This window comes from Pezoporus flaviventris, unplaced genomic scaffold (genome assembly GCF_033815535.1).
Source record: "Pezoporus flaviventris isolate CSIRO_AGI_PZ_B2104156 unplaced genomic scaffold, CSIRO_AGI_Pfla_v1 ptg000002l, whole genome shotgun sequence".
NCBI classification, from domain to species: Eukaryota; Metazoa; Chordata; class Aves; order Psittaciformes; family Psittacidae; genus Pezoporus; species Pezoporus flaviventris.
The window spans coordinates 15,175,156-15,191,923 of NW_026892550.1; the positions used below are offsets into that span (position 1 = coordinate 15,175,156).

General features: G+C 38.1%; 1 protein-coding gene across 1 annotated transcript in view; it reads right to left on the reverse strand.

The window, feature by feature from the left end:
- Positions 1 to 735: 735 nt before the first annotated feature.
- Positions 736 to 16,768, reverse strand: part of ADGRA3 (adhesion G protein-coupled receptor A3) — a 57,262-nt gene continuing 41,229 nt past the window's right edge. Inside the window, exons 11-19 of the mRNA XM_061470159.1 lie at positions 16,588 to 16,749; positions 16,095 to 16,298; positions 14,833 to 15,046; positions 14,468 to 14,676; positions 8,255 to 8,379; positions 7,592 to 7,715; positions 6,509 to 6,654; positions 2,518 to 2,613; positions 736 to 2,319 (exon numbers count right to left, since the gene is read on the reverse strand). Coding sequence (XP_061326143.1) covers positions 1,077 to 2,319; positions 2,518 to 2,613; positions 6,509 to 6,654; positions 7,592 to 7,715; positions 8,255 to 8,379; positions 14,468 to 14,676; positions 14,833 to 15,046; positions 16,095 to 16,298; positions 16,588 to 16,749 — 2,523 coding nt within the window. The 3' untranslated portion in view covers positions 736 to 1,076. The remainder of the gene's footprint in view (positions 2,320 to 2,517; positions 2,614 to 6,508; positions 6,655 to 7,591; positions 7,716 to 8,254; positions 8,380 to 14,467; positions 14,677 to 14,832; positions 15,047 to 16,094; positions 16,299 to 16,587; positions 16,750 to 16,768) is intronic.

The following is a 16,768-nucleotide window of genomic DNA, read 5'->3' on the forward strand; positions in this document are numbered from 1 at the left end:
AACTGTTTTGACACAGATGCTGTATAGTATGGGAGAAGATTATTCTCTAAGTTGTCACATACAGGCGAGTAAAAGTGAACTTGCAACTCAAAACACTCCACAAGAATAAGCTTCTACAGACACTGAACCTGAAGCCCCTGATTTTGCACACTGATCCTACTCCTAACGGATTAACTCATTACAACCTACCAAAACACCTGTGCTATTATTTTTCCTCACCATTACAACTGAGATTTTACTGGTTGTTACTGATGACCTTTGCAAATTAACACCTATTGTCTGTGAACATTCATAATCTTCTCAAATATGAATTAAAACAAATTAACAAAAACATCCCAGGCAGATCAATTATGAGGGCAAAATAGAGTATTATTCCAAAACCATTACCAAGTAAACTGAAACTCTGTACACATGCATTAAAAGAAGCTGCAGCCATCTGAAAATATAAGTAACTTATGAAACAAGTAGCAAACAATTATTTTGGCATTAACAAATTACTTGTATATTAAAAATATCTTTAAAACATTGCTTCATTTCCAACAAATTCTAGGACTTATGCAAGTAATTGAGCTATTTCCATTGCCTATTTCAGTCACCAAGTATTTTCTTTAGTAACTAAAACTCCTAAATTTCAAACACTGAAGTAATAAGATCAGGATAATGCTTCAGTGCAATAATCCTCAAAAACCCAATAAATAAGTGAAACACTGGGCTGATAACCCTTCTCATCACGGCTGCTGGGGAAAATACTATTTATTATACATTTAAATACAAATTTGAAATGTGTTGTGGACACATCTGCAGGTTTACAGGTAAAAAATAAAAATGTACGAAGTTGTTGTGTTCTGCATCCCTCAAGACTGATGCTTCTAAAAAAATGTCACAAAACACCAAGAGTTCATCTGTGTAAAAACAGCAAAGAGAATAAAGCATACAATCTCCTGCTCGGCAGATTATCTTTGTTCCCTCCCTGCATAAAGTACCTACAGTTTGTAAACAGTATTCAACAGTGTTAATAGCTTTAAGGAATGCGTAATCACTGTTCATATGGATTCATCCCTCAATGAATTATGCTGCTACACAGTAGTTTCATGTTTCCATAACCCAGTTCTAATATTCCCAGTGCCGTCAGCAGCGAGCAAGGGTCCATCCTGTCCGCTGCTTTTAAGTGGTCCATTCTGACTGGCTAAGTTTAAGCCGTAAGATTTTTGTTGGTTTTCAAGTTCAACCGCTATGGGTTTCCTTAGAATATCTTTTTTGTTGTTGGTAGCTATTGCTTTTTCAGTATTTCTGCTACTTTTTGGAAGAGTACTGCAAGCATCACTGCTGTCTTGTTGGGACTGGTTATACTGACGTTCTCTATATGCCAAGTAGGCTCTTCGGCTCCTTGAATGCCCTTCAATGTTGCTTTGTCGACTTTTAGGTAAGCCATTTTGCACACTTCCTTCCACACTTGTGGGAACATCATACGCGTACTCCCTCAATACGGCAAGCCTGCTAGCACGATGCCCCTTGCTTCTATTCTTATGGTGCCGACTTTGGTGCCCGTTTGTCCGGAACTGTACCTCTAAGGGAGCTACATGCATTTTGATATCATTATCCACAGAATGTTCAGTGAGGCTATTATCAAGCTGAGGACCTGTGTTCAGTGGCAGGGAATTTGGGTGACACTGAGCTGCTGCAGCTTGCAAGTTAGTTAGTTTACAACCTTGAGAAGAATTTTTTAGACTTGATGCACTTTTATTTGTGCATGAAGATTCTGCACTACTGTTAGTGCACTTAGGGGCTTCTCCACTGGTTCCACTGGAACTGGATGGCTGCACATTTACTTGCACTGAATATGTACTTCTTCCAGGGCAGCAAGTCGTTATCCAAGCATGCCTGACATCTTCCCTGTTAATGCAATGGTGCACCATAAGGAAGGCACTGAAGCTTAAGCATGTTGCCCCAAAAAAACAGCTGAAGACCAGGTCCATGGGATAATACAGGGAAACTGACATAGCTCCAAAGATCCACAGAGCAACATATAAAAGCAAAGTAAGGCCTACTCCCAGCAGCTGTGACTGAAAACTGTGCTCATTCTCCAAAGCGGATGTGGAAACTAGTGACACCGACAGTGAATCTTGATGAGCCAGTTCTCCATGTTCATTGGTGGCCAGACGCTGCTGCTCCTCAACAGGTTCCTTAAGTTCGTATTTACGTTCAGGGTGACGCTTTAGTTGTATGAATATGCTCAGAAAATACATACAGTTTATGAAAATTATAAAGCTAGCTGGTCCATAAAATGCTCCTAAGCTAGGCTCCCATGTCATCCAGCAACTGGAAAACAAACAAACCAAAGAATCAAAATTAACATTTTATCACAAGTCACTTATGCTTTATCAGTTCATAATGGTACTTTGAAATGGTCTTGGCTGTGTTACATTTTCTGGAAGAATCAGGATTAATGGCAACAAGTACTAAGAAAAGGAAACCCATGAAATCTTATGACAGAGCTCCCAGTTATATGGTACTTACTAAGGAGCATTAGGTCTGCTGCCATAATTTCGGATGTTTGCTGCTGCTGTTATTCCACAGACTATGATAGGGATCCCTCCACCAATAAGGTAGAACCTAAAAAGTAAAAGTCAGTATATTAGCGGCTGCTTAATGGAAATGGAATTTATTCAGCATGAAGAAAATTAGAACTTTCCAGGATTCTGAAACTCATCAAGTTCTTTGAGAAAATAAACAGGTTTGAGCTTTGGCAATATGATTCTTTTCCTAAGCCTTCGTCACTACAATTCTTTCCTCCCGAATAAACCGCCTCTCTCTCACCTCCCTTGCTGGCACTAAATGGAGGTACACACAGTTAGAACGAAGAAGCAAAAGTCGGCAGTCAGAAGTTGTAAACTGCTGGAAGAAATATGTAAACTTAGAAAGAAAATAGCAATCTCTTGTTCCAAAGGTAACTTGCCCATATTATGGACACTATGTTCAGAAGATCAGCTGCAAGAACTCCTGTACCTTGAGTTTTTTTGGGGTGGTGTTGGTGGTGGTCTTATTTATTTGGTTTTAATAGTCCCTACAATCTCAAAGCATATACCTCCTGCTTCCCTGTGGTGGTGTTAATGAAAACTGCCTTCACAAGCAAGAGGGCATTTGTTATTGGAGTATCTTACTTTTCATTCCAATTTCTATGAATTCACATTGAATTCATTAGTGCAGATCAACAAATATTGATAATTGCTCTGATTAATGGCTCTTTGTCCTGCATCTTATGCTAATCCAGCCCAAATTCAGATCAGAACATGTAGTAAAACCTACTACTGTGACATACAGATTCATAGTTTAGTTTTATCATCAGGAGACACCTACCCCTATGACCCTGGACCTTTCCACTGTGTTCCAGATTATTCACCAGGAGTTACCACTGTCCCCCTTGAGACACAAAACAGCAGTCACATAAATCCTTTTTCTTAGAAGTCTAGGTACACTAAATGTATTAGTTGCTGAACCCTACCAAGATCAAATACCGTGACTGGTTTATTCTGTATCTTGATGCAGCAATCAGGACTTGGCCAAGTGAAACCGATCTCTGTGGCAGATTTTACTCTACTTCTCTTTCACTAAAAATAACTAAATCATTGCCTCAGTGACGCACTGCTACTCAAACATGGACAGGTGAAGGTGGTTCTACACAAGGCAAGCTGTTACTGGTGGGAGAGTGAAGCAATATGGATTGCTTGCAGTTGTAGTTCAGGTTGCTGACTGAAGGAACATGTTTACAACTGGTCTTGGACCAAACCAAGACACCAAGTGCCAACACAAAAAAAACCAAAACAAACCAAAGAGAAAAAACAAAACCTGTGCAATTGTGTAAGTCTTCAGCAATTCCTAAGAGTCCAAATCACAACCCAAAATTATTAAGCAATAAGGAGTTCTATGAACAGAATAGTAACCAAAAAACATACATAAGACATGCTGCAAGGCCAAGCTGGATGGGGCTTTGATCAAGCCTGGTCTAGTGAAAGGTGTCCCTGCCCATGGCAAGGGGTTGGAACTAGATGATGTTTAAGGTCCTTTCCAACCCAAACTACTCTGTGATTCTATGATCCTGTGCTAAAGGATATACAGTAATACTATGACTCGGGTGTAGAATGCTGTGTGAACTAAAACTGTTCTTTATATTAGATCAAAAAGAGAAGAACAAATACAATGACATGGGTACACAAGAGGTGTTATGCTGCTAACAAACCAGTAAATAGCAAAATGTGTTCCTAAGCAGAACATTCACCCAGTATTTTTATTATAGCAATACAAATATTTATATTTTTATTTTATTTCATGCTTTACATGAAGTACCCCATCATTAAGATCTTCAGTGAGATAATTTGCAAAGCAGGTCTTTTACGTAAAAGAAAAATGGACACCGTTTCCTTTATTCCTGTTTGGGTTCCGCTGAACAAACACCATTTCTGCATGACAAACTCCATTTACTTCTTGTGATTGGCATCTGAGGACCTCAGGTTATTTTTACACTCTCTTGCCTCGCATGGCAAGGCAAAATATTTAGTTGGCATAGATTTTTCCCAGTTAAGAAATTCCAGCTGGTGCCAACTGTTGCACTACCTTCTCCACTTGGCTACAGTGAGCCACAGCAACTCCTCTTTAATGTCTATAGCAACTTTCTGAAGAAAACCAGACCCGTTTCAAAGTCTTCTTCCACCCTGTTTGTGACCTGTGACATAGTTCCATCAACACTGAATGACTATAATCACCACCACCAAAACTATCTTATTTCCCAAAATAAAGAAAAAAGCTTGTCTATGCTAGAGTGGAAGGAAGCTAACAGGTATGAAGTGCGCCTTCAGAAAATATCTACAGAAACTGAAGATCAGTGTAAAGATCATGCCTACCTATCACCTGCAAGGTGGACTTCTTCAACCTCCCAGACCACAAAGCAGAATAACTTACATTTGGCACCTAAGTAGAAAAATGTGTACTTACACACATTAATCAGGGCTTTTATTTTTACTGGTCCAAAAGACCTTCTGTAATTCTGAAAAGGCATATAGAAGAGGAATATAAACAGTGTGAAGGCAACAGAGAATTGGTTGTTTTGTCCCTCCAAGTTCAAGAAATAGGAGACCTGATAACAGTGGGTGACCGCTTCTTGCACAAGACTTTGTCCTATGTCACCACAAATAGTTTTGTTTTGATCATAAATTTAAAAGACAACTGAATTGAAAAAAAAACAAACAAAACAAAAAATAATCCTGCTATGGCTGTTCCATGCAAAAACATCACACATCACTCTGACTGTGGAAATCCCTGATCTGAAAGAAGCTGGACACTGAGAAAAATCTGAAGAATATGAAGGCTGGTTCCTCTGATCTGATACTTGTCTCAAGGGTCACTGCCATTGTCACAGATGAGGCGTCCAGATCTGAAATGGTACATACATGTTTATGTCTATGCAGAGCTGAGCCTGTGAGGCTGGTAATTACTGTAACATTTGCCAAAGCAAGAACTCCATGACAAATAAAGGATGAAAAAGAAAAAACTCACAATAGGTGTTAAAAAGGCTACTCAATACCCTGCTAGAAGCACACAGTTGGCAATGGGCATGATATCCTACAGTGAATACAACAGATTGACTTTTCCTTAAGAAAAACCCAGTAAAAGTTAAGTAATGCAAAGAGAACACTTAAAAGTGATATGAATATTAACCTTCTACCTTTTAACTTCTCAATTAAATATTTCTATATGCTTATATGTAATAATGCAAATTTTATGATATTCAGAAAAGCATTTTTGATTTTCTGCAGTCTCTGTACTTAGAAATCAAGCTTTCGACGTATTTGCCAATAACTAATCAAAGTTAATCGCCTTCTGCCACCTTGTGGAGGATTCCAGCTTAGCAGTTCTTAATTAACACACACAGGCTCACTTAAGCTGCATGAACAACGTATGTTACTCTTTTCTAAGAAAAATACCTAGGATGAATTTCACAGATCATTAGTTTGTCCTATTTTGGTGATTTCAGAAGTAAAATTTCTAAGAGGAATGCTTCACGAAGAACGCTATTTTCATTTGATAAAGAGTGACAACTATTTTTCAAACTATTTGTAAGGAACCCTTGGAAAACATATTAAACTTTATTTACTTAAATTGCAGTGTTTATTGTTAATTGTGTGACAGCAGTTCTACACATTCTTTTTTCTCTGATAATTTCGTCGGAAGTGTTGCTATCTCTGATAATTTCGTGGGAAGTGCTAATCAAAGCCCCGCTGATGACGCCAAGAAGCTACCCATTTCTTATTTTACAAATAAAACACACAGCAATAGTCTAAGACCAACTGTCCTTCACCTCATCCTCTTTAACACAATACTGAAGAATAGAAAAAATCTAGAAGGAACTTTATGGAACTTCTGGAAGGAAAACGAAGCAATGACCTGTTACATTCTCTGGTCAGAATATAAGCTCAGCGACCTGGGAAATAATGAGTTGCAGAAACAGTCCCACCTCAGCATTGGTCTGGGTGGAGGCGGTGGCTCATCAGGATCTTGACATCTTTTTGCTTTTTTGGTTACTTGCTTGTAAATATTACGAGAAGTCACTCCCAACCACAGTACTGTTGCAAGAGTGGAATAATGAAGAATTATCCCAACCTGAGAAGAAAGATGTAAATGAATGCCCAAACATTTCCTTAATAAGTTAAAAATTAATCATTTAACACACAACTCACATAAAGCCTGAATTTTCAAAAGTTCATTTCAAGGTAAGAAAAAATCCCTTATTGTGACTGTTCTAAATGCCAATTCGTTGTGAAAAATAAAGTATGTTTTACAAACCCATCTTCATATCAGCTGCAGCTGCCTCTAGTGGAAGGAAAATTTAGTAACACATGAAGGAAAAAAACCCAAACCAAACCAAAACCAAAAAGCATTATGGAGTATTATGGTGAGGGATTAGAAACTCCTATGAATCACTGGATGAAAAAAAAACAAACCAAACAAAAACATTAAAAGAAACTTCACTTATATATCATTCCAAAGTGGGAACTGTCATTATATTGAAACACGGCAACTGAATTAAAGATGACCAAATCTTAGAAGAACAAGTCATTATAAATCGCAATAAAGCTAGTGGTTTGTCTAGCAAAAGCATGGGTCTCTGACTTTAAACACTTCTCTCTCCCTCCCTTTAGGGTATACTACCAAGCAACTGAAAGTAATTACTTTAATACCTGTGGAAATCAGTTTTTACATAGCCAGTAAAGGCCACATAAAGGCCTATATATGATAATTTCATAGTAAGTTAGTCTCAAAAATAAAACTAATCAGTAAAACTTGTTTTTTGTGACAGCATTTTAAGCAAAAAAAAAAAAAAATCCAGTTTTCATGTAATAAACTAGTTTTACCTCCATGGCTGATTGAAAATACAGAGAAATCTTAAAAAAAAAACCAAACTATTTTTTGTCTAAAATTTTACCTTCTGATAATATGCCTGTACTGTACTGTTCTGCAGGCGGAAGAAGGGGTGTATACATATGTAGCAGTATGAAACCAGTAACTGATTTTTTCAAGTGTCTTCATGTTTACTTACTGCTTGGCAAATGCTGGCATTCCTGGTCTGAGTTATGCCTCCAATAAACATCACGCATGTCAGGAAAATATGAAAGCTCAGGTTAACTAGCATATGCCAGCTTTTCACACTGATCCTGATCACACTGTTAAAAGGAACAAATTAGACAAAGTACAACACAGCTACATTATCGTCTTCCATAAACTAGCAAGATATGCTTGTGATAAATAAGCTGTAATTACTATGAATGATCATTTGACTACCACATACTTTGTAATCAAATAGAATCTGGTCTTCATCAAGAAATTATAACAACCTCCTATTACCTAGCTTTATACAACTATTTAAGGCCTGATTCAAAAATTTTAGCCTTCAAGCTTTCACATCAACAAAAATATAAAGTTGAACAAATGAAGAGTTTGTTAAATTCTACTAACATTCTTGAGTGGTCTTTAATTCTGACGCAAAAGTGAGATATATGGTTAAAAACATTAAAAAGAGATATGCGGTTATGAGAGCTAAACTGTCAAACTCAAGAACAGATGAAATGGCTACTTGCTTAACTGCTAGTTTGCATCAACAAATTTTGTAGGGAAAAACCTCAACCTAATGCAAATTACCGTATCGTGTTTCCATCAAAAAGTATGCATGAAACTAATTTTTCAGTTAAGGTTTGATTCATACCTGTGATGGTATACGTAACTGACTATGATCATCAACAGACACATTAGCAAAACCATGGCAGTGGCATAAATTACTGGATGCAGAAGATCAGCTGGCTGCGTATATAATTCAGCTCCCGTCAAGTCCTGACAACAACAACAACAAAATTAATATTAGTTCACCATATCTATTCTTCTGAGGGCAGGGGCATGGCAGAGGAAACGCAGGTAGTAACAGGAACCTTTTAGGTGAAATATGATGCAATATGATCTGACTTTGAAGGTGATCAAACTTTGAGCAGGTAACTGGACCAAATGACACCCACGTGTTCCTACCAGACTGTTATTTTATGATTACTGTTTGACCAAAACAGATAGCTGATAACGCAAATGGAATTCAACAGCTCATTAGCATAGTTCAAGTTTTCTGAAGCCAATCATCAAAACATTGAAATGCAACCTTGGACTGTTAATGCATGGAAGTGTTTCAAACATCTAAAAGGTGACTTTTTCATTTACTAACAAGAAGAGAAAAAAAAAAAATTCTGTTTGGATGCAGTTACAATTTACTAGAGTTCCATTTCCATAATGGCAATGGTAATGGACACTGGGAAGTAAATAGAGAAACAGAAAAACACCCTTCAGTCCATTCCAGCACAAAACGGGCTTTACCACTGATCGTAGGGTTGCAAAGGACCTTACGATTGTTCAGTCCCAACCCCCCCTCCCATAGGCAGGGACACCTCACACCAGACCATGTCACTCAAGGCTCTGTCCAACCTGGCCTTGAATATTGGCAGGGATAGAACATTTATCACTTTTTTGGGCAACCTGTTCCAGTGCCTCACCACCCTCACAGTAAAGAATTCCTTCTTTGTATCTAACCTAATCTAATCTAATCTTTATATCTAACCTGAACTTCCCCTGTTTAAGTTTTAACCCATTACCCCCTTGTTCTATAACTGCAGCCCTTAATGAAGAGTCCCTCTCCAGCATCCTTGGTAGACCCCCTTCAGATACTGGAAAGCTGCTATAAGGTCCAACCCCGATCTTAGGCAAATCTGGTTTATGAAAAATAATTTTTCAGAACAGACAGGATACAGAAACTTCCGTCACATGTAATTGAGTAAGTCACTCTAAAACCTCTAGAGCTGGTAAAGTTCAAAAGTGCGCTGGTGGAAAGGAGAACAAATTTGGCAATCACAAAGGAAGGTAGAAAATTAGGAGGAAGCCTCAGTTTGTTTTGAGAAAAAGCACAGTGATGTAAAACCTGTTGTTATGGTTTAAGATGGATAATCTAATTTCATGGACAGAAGAAGAGCTCTTGAATCAAGGCTTATAATTAAATTAGAGTCAGCAGTCTCTTCACCACTCCTTCAATGGTTCTTTCATCAGAATATAAATTTGTTATTCCTAGCTAACTCATCACCCTCGTTTCAAACTAATTTAATCAGATTGTCAGTTTGAGTTTTATATACTTGGTTTTCTTTGGCACCTGGAAAACACACTTTGGGAAAGATCGTAATATATTATGCCTCAGGCAGCCAGTCTCGTATGATTTCAACGCTACCCATAGGTTGGTTGATATCCAGACAGAGATCCCTAGAACTCACTGCTGTTACAAGCATAAGCAAATATATAGCCACACAGTCAGCGAGTATTGAAGAACAGCAACTTACAGAATCATGGAATGGTTTGGGTTTGAAAGAACCTAAAGATCATCTAGTTCCAACCCCCCTGACATGGGCAGGGACCCCTCACACTAAAACCATGTCACCCAAGGCTTGAACACTGGCCTTGAACACCGCCAGGGATGGAGCATTTATCACTTCTTTGGGCAACCTGCTCCATTGCCTCACCACCCTCACAGTAAAGAACTTCTGCCTTATACCTAAGTTGAACTTTCCCTGTTTAAGTTTAAACCCACTGTCCCTTGTCCTATTGCTACAGTCCTTCTCTGGTATCCTTGTAGGCCTTTATAGTATTTTGACTGCTGCTTCCAGATTGGTGACAGATAACAAGATGTGATGCATGTACTGGTGTGAACTTTGAGAACAAGATCTAACAAATCACAAGATTTACAATAATCTTCTGAAACACCTGAGAAAACTCAGTATGCCTAGCCTAGCTAGCACAGGTCTTGACTCAATACCCACTAAGCCAATGGAATTCTTACCGATTGCACTCACATTTTTAATCTGACCTATGAAAAGGAGTGAGGGGAGCTAATAATGCTATTTCCAAGCTAAACTGACCCTACATAATATTTCAGTAAAAAAATGACAATAAAATAACAGTAGAGAACAACACTGGGGCATTTACAGCCAACTAGAACAACTCTTGACTACCAGTGCTGTTTTTTTTTTCCTGTGCTACAGGCCTATAATAATGAGACTTCAGCTGAGCCTCCTGGTTACCTTAACAGTGGTTAAAATAATTTCCAAATTAATACAAAATTTTACAAGTGTATCTTCTCAAATCACTAGATTAGAAAACTAGGCACTCCATTACAAGTTTCCTCATGAGACAAGACTTCATCTTATGTTCTGAAATGTATGAAGACAGGTCAATACATTACAGCCTGCATTCTTCTACACACATACACACTAAAGTAAAGTAGACCAAAAAAAGAGTGACATAACTGGTTAACTCATTCACCAGCCAGCCAGGATGATGGAGCATTGCATTCAGGTCTCTCCTGACACTACTGTTCATGTATCTGACATTAATGACAACTGCTGAATTAAAAGCCAAACATCTAAAATGAAACCCGAAAGAATCTCTTATGAGCCTAGGACCAGAACCCAGACTTTCATAACACTGTAAGGTTTTACAAATGAACTAAGTTATTATGTCTTTTTTAATTAATATATGGATAGGCATTATGAAAACCTTTTTCAGCAGCCACTTAAGACATCTTAGAGCTTTTGCAGTGTATTAACTGTGTGCAAGAAACATCTATTGGATGAATATGAAACACCTTATCCTTGGTGCCATCTTAAGGCATATCAAGGATAAGAGGGTTATGAGGGGCAGTCCACATGGCTTCACCAAGGGGAAATCATGCTTGACCAATCTCTTAGCCTTTTATGAGGAAATAACACAAGGGATGGATGATGGCAGAGCGGTGGATGTGGTCTACCTTGACTTCAGCAAAGCATTTGACACAGTCTCCCACAGCATCCTCACAGATAAATTGAGGAAGTGTGGTCTGGATGATCAGGTAGTGAGGTGGACTGTGAACTGGCTGAAGGAGAGAAGCCAGAGAGTTGTAGTCTATGGGGCAGAGTCTAGTTGGAGGCCTGTAACTAGTGGAGTGCCTCAAGGGTCAGTACTGGGACCAGTATTATTTAATATATTCATCAACGATTTAGATGAGGGAATTGAGTGTACTATCAGCAAGTCTGCTGATGACACTAAGCTGGGAGGAGTGGCTGACACGCCAGAAGGCCGTGCTGCCATCCAGCGAGACCTGGACAGGCTGGAGAGTTGGGCAGGGAATAACTTGATGAAATATAACAAGGGAAAGTGTAGAGTCCTGCATCTGGGCAGGAACAACCCCAGGTTCCAGTATAGGTTGGGGAACGACCTGTTAGAGAGCAGTGTAGGGGAGAGGGACCTGGGGGTCCTAGTGGATGACAGGATGACCATGAGCCAACACTGTGCCCTTGTGGCCAAGAAGGCCAATGGCATCCTGGGGTGTATTAGAAGGGCGGTGGTTAGTAGGTCGAGAGAGGTCCTCCTTCCCCTCTACTCTGCCCTGGTGAGACCACATCTGGAATATTGTGTCCAGTTCTGGGCCCCTCAGATCAAGAAGGACAGGGAGCTGCTGGAGAGAGTCCAGCGCAGGGCAACTAAGATGATTAAGGGAGTGGAGCATCTCCCTTATGAGGAAAGACTGAGGGAGCTGGGTCTCTATAGTTTGGAGGAGACTGAGGGGTGACCTTATAAGTGTCTATAAATATATAAAGGGGGAGTGTCACGAGGATGGAGCCAGGCTCTACTCAGTGGCAAACAATGATAGGACAAGGGGTAATGGGTACAAACTGGAACACAAGAGGTTCCATTTAAACTTGAGAAGAAACTTCTTCTCAGTGAGGGTGAAGGAACACTGGAACAGGCTGCCCAGGGAGGTTGTGGAGTCTCCTTCCCGGGAGACTCCACAACCTGGACACATTCCTGTGTAACATTATCTAGGTGTTCCTGCTCCGGCAGGGGGATTGGACTAGATGATCTTTTGAGGTCTCTTCCAATCTCTAGCATACTGTGATACTGTGTGATAATATTACACTGTTCTACTCCACCTACCCTCTCTACTCCAGCCCCTACAGCCTAATTATTTTGGAAATCAGCTAAATATTTAAGGAATACTAGTTTTTAGCAAGCATAGAATGAGAGCCACACACAGAAAAGGAAGAAAGCTGCCCCTACCTTTTTTTTGATTTATGATTGTCAATAGTTCTTTATGTAATTCATAATAAAATATTGATACAATCTTACCATCTATTAATTTACAAATACTCATTTATAGCAGCAGACTGAATATGCTTTTCATTTTATTTCCTCCAGATGACAGAAATGTGACCAACTTAAAGCATAATCTCTTTAATGCATACTACACATACAAATGAAGTTTAATTCTGAATTTTAAAGAATGCTGTTATGTTTCAGAAAAGGATTATGTATTTTAAAAAAATCAAAGAAAGTAACTATAGGATTATAACAGTTTGAAGTAATTTAAAACAGTACCTTCAAAGGTAAAGTTGCCAAGTTCTTTTTTAAAGCTTGCCATGTAAATCTTACAGAATCATAGAATAGTTAGGGTTGGAAAGGACCTTAAGATCATCTAGTTCCAACCCCCCTGCCATGGGCAGGGACACCTCACACTAAACCGTATCACTCAAGCCTCGTCCAACCTGGTCTTGAACACTGACAGGGATGGAGCATTCACAACCTCCCTGGGCAACCTATTCCAGGGCCTCACCACCCTAACAGGAAAGAATTTCTTCCTTATATCCAATCTAAACTTCCCCTGTTTAAGTTTTAACCTGTTAACCCTTATCCTATCACTACAGTCCCTAAGGAAGAGTCCCTCCCCAGCATCCCTATAGGCCCCCTTCAGATACTGGAAGGCTGCTATGAGGTCTCCACGCAGCCTTCTCTTCTCCAGGCTGAACAGCCCCAACTTAATTTATTTATGCTTAGCTTTTTGGCATTCTAATATTTAATTCCCCTAAGAGGAATATTTTTGAAAACTTGGGTTACAAAACAAAAAAGTAGCTTCTAATGCACTGATCATCATAAAGGAATCCTCTTCCTTCCACACACGATTACATGACAATATGTATTTAATTCCACACAGAGCATATTAACTACAACAAACCCCATACCAAATTAACACTTCACAATATTTCCTAAACCTCTTACTTTTTCTGTCAGCTTTCTGCTAGCCCACCATTTTTAGGTATCACATTTTATCATTTAGCATCTGTGGTGATGACTGATGGCAAGATAGCAGACGCCATCTGTAAAAAGGGAAGCTTCCCGGCCAAATTCTGAAATGAAGAGCTCTGGGAACAGAGAGAGAAGTAATCCTGCTTCATAACTGACAAGCACGAAAAGGTATCTTGTTCTCTTCTCCTTTAACTATTGCTACATTTTAGAACTGGTTAACCATTTTGTCGACATTGATTTTTTCCTTTTTCAATTGATGTCTTCTGGTAACAGACTTCTACACTAGTGAATGAATAGCTAATTTGCAGTGAAATAGCTATCTCTGCTTATAGATCACAGAAAAAAAGAAATACTTGGGAAAACACCTGTCAACAGACAAAGCTAACAACTTAAAAAAAAAAACCTACCTTCTCTGTGTTAAACTTTTTCAACTTTATTTTTAAACTGTCATTATTAGACTTAAGTTCATAGAAGCCCATTTGATTAAGTAGCTCATTAAAATGGCTTCCTATAATATAGTACTTTTAATTTGAAAATTCTTTTGTGCCTAGTATATTCAGCAATTAAGTGCATTTTAACAGATTTCTATTTAAACCTCATCTTACATCAACATTTGTATCAATGCGAGCAAAAACTGAACATTTCTGATGCTCAATTTTGTGAAATGAAACATGGGAATGCTCATTTCCTTTAATTCAAGGGAAAAAACAAAACAAAAACAGAATTGCATTTTGAATATTTTTAAGTTCCAGAAAGAGACATGTAATTCTAACTGTCATACCATTAAAACAGCATAGTTGCTGAGGGAGTAGCACTGAATGGTGGTAATGTTTTCATCGGACAGAAGAATGCGACAACCATCAGATTTCCATCCCCCTTGTCCGTTAAGTAGATCAAAGTCCCACTGAGCTGCCACAGCATCTGCTCCATGTGCAATGCGCCGCAGTGTCACATTTATAGGAACGTGGTGACTGGCTAGGTTTAAACCATCTGTTATAAAAGAAATGCATTTGCACATAAATTTCTCAACACATAACACGCGAGATCCTAAAAACCTTTTATAAGATCCTCACTAGCTGAAACAAAGAGGTCAAAAATGTTCCCTACTTCTTAAAGATTATAAAACAGCAATAATAAAAAACAAACCTATCTTGGTAAGAATAACTGGTGTTACAACTGTACGACGTTTCCCATCGTCAGCCAGATTTGTGGAATTTCCTGTTGCTGGAAAAAGCTTTCCATTGCGAAATGCAATAAGCTGAAGCTTGTAGACAGATTCATCTGCTGGTCTGATTTCTCTTTTTTGCTTCTGGGAGAAGAGGGAAGCTGGCAACTGGATAGAAGCCTCTACAACTGTGTTCTAAAAATAAACAGAGTTTAAATTTTAAGAGAAAGTGAAATTCTTTGCAGAGATTAAATTAACAACTCCTCCAACTGCATTTAGCAGACTATAGGTTTGTCACAACACATCTGACAATGCTGCCAAGTAATCCACAATAAAATTATTGAATCCAGTTTTTAATAAAGAAAAAGAAATTGAATTAAAATTCTGCAGTTACCTGATTTATTAACTTCAACTTTACTCTCTGTAACATCAGTAAAGTATTATCAGTTTTCCGGATTAGACTACTGGCAACTAAAAGCAGCAACCAAGACAAGCAAAGAGAAATGCTGTAACTGTGCATTAGTACCATTCAAAATGAAATGCTGTGTACAAACAGGCTTTGACAACTTGTTTATAAATTATACTTGGGTAGAGAAGCATGCATGTAATTTCACAGAATTACATAAATATAATTTCAAGTATACACCCTACAGTGACATTCAAGCAAATTAAGTGATAAAAGCAAGCCAGTATGTTAGGGAATGTAACTGAAAAATTACCTTTAGAGAAGTGTTTCCATTCTATACCCAGCCATAAACATATACATGTGTGTGTGTATACGCTCACACACATTCAAATAAAATTAACATTTAGTTTCATTTTCTACTTCATACTTAATTACAGAATCACTCTGAGCAGAATATTTCAGATATTTAAGGAGACTGGCAATATTTTGTTTAATATGTAATGAAGGTGAATACACAGCAAAATAAAGCCAAATATTATTATAACCTAGGGAGCATTTCAATTTCTGTACTTCTGAAAAGGTCTGAAAGCATCTTTCAACTTAGTAAGTTTTAATAAAGGAAGCCACACCTACTCATTAGAAATTGTATCCATTACAAAATATTCTATAATCAAGCCTTCTTATCCTTTGACACTTTAATTATCTCTTGCCACAGTCATTCTGGATTATGTAAAATGCTACTTTAACATTAGAAATAAATAATATAAGCTTGCTTTCCAAATGACTCATATTTAAGATATTTTTCCAGAGTCAGTACGGAAACAATGAGTATACAACCTTTAAAGCCAGACTTGACAGTGTATTTGAAATGTTGCACTTAAAGCTTAATTGTTTATCCAGATTTCCATCTGGATCTCTTCTCCCATAATCATTGAGTCCTGTACGGTCTGATGTAGCCACTTTCTGAAATACAGTGCATGTCATCCCAGTGAAACCAGCAGCCTTTATTACGTAAGCCTCAAGAGCAATATTTGGAGAATACTGTAATGACAAAAAAAATCAAACGTTAAATAACTTTACATATCACAGGAATAATAATAATAATCTTAGAAGGGATTCTCTGCCTTAACAAAATAAAAAAAAAAAAAACCACAAAACAAAAACACCCAGAAAACTGTTTATCTGGCAGAGATAAATCTGTTCAGAGTATTTCTCTTCTCCCTACAGAAATAGTAGGCATTTCAGATAATGCCAACATCTATTAAGAAAAATAAAAAGCTATTGAAACTCAAGAGGCAGACAAATGTCTTCTAAATAAATTTATACTTACAGTAGAATAAACTTGAGCTCCATTTGCAAGCCGATACATAGCAATTTTCTGTAGACACTGTACAATTCTAGTGCAAGCCTTGGCTTCCCTTTGCGCCATCCACAGTACACGCTCATCAGCTAACATAATGTTACTTGCTATGTCCACCATCACATCACCAAGCTAGCAGAGAAGAGAAATA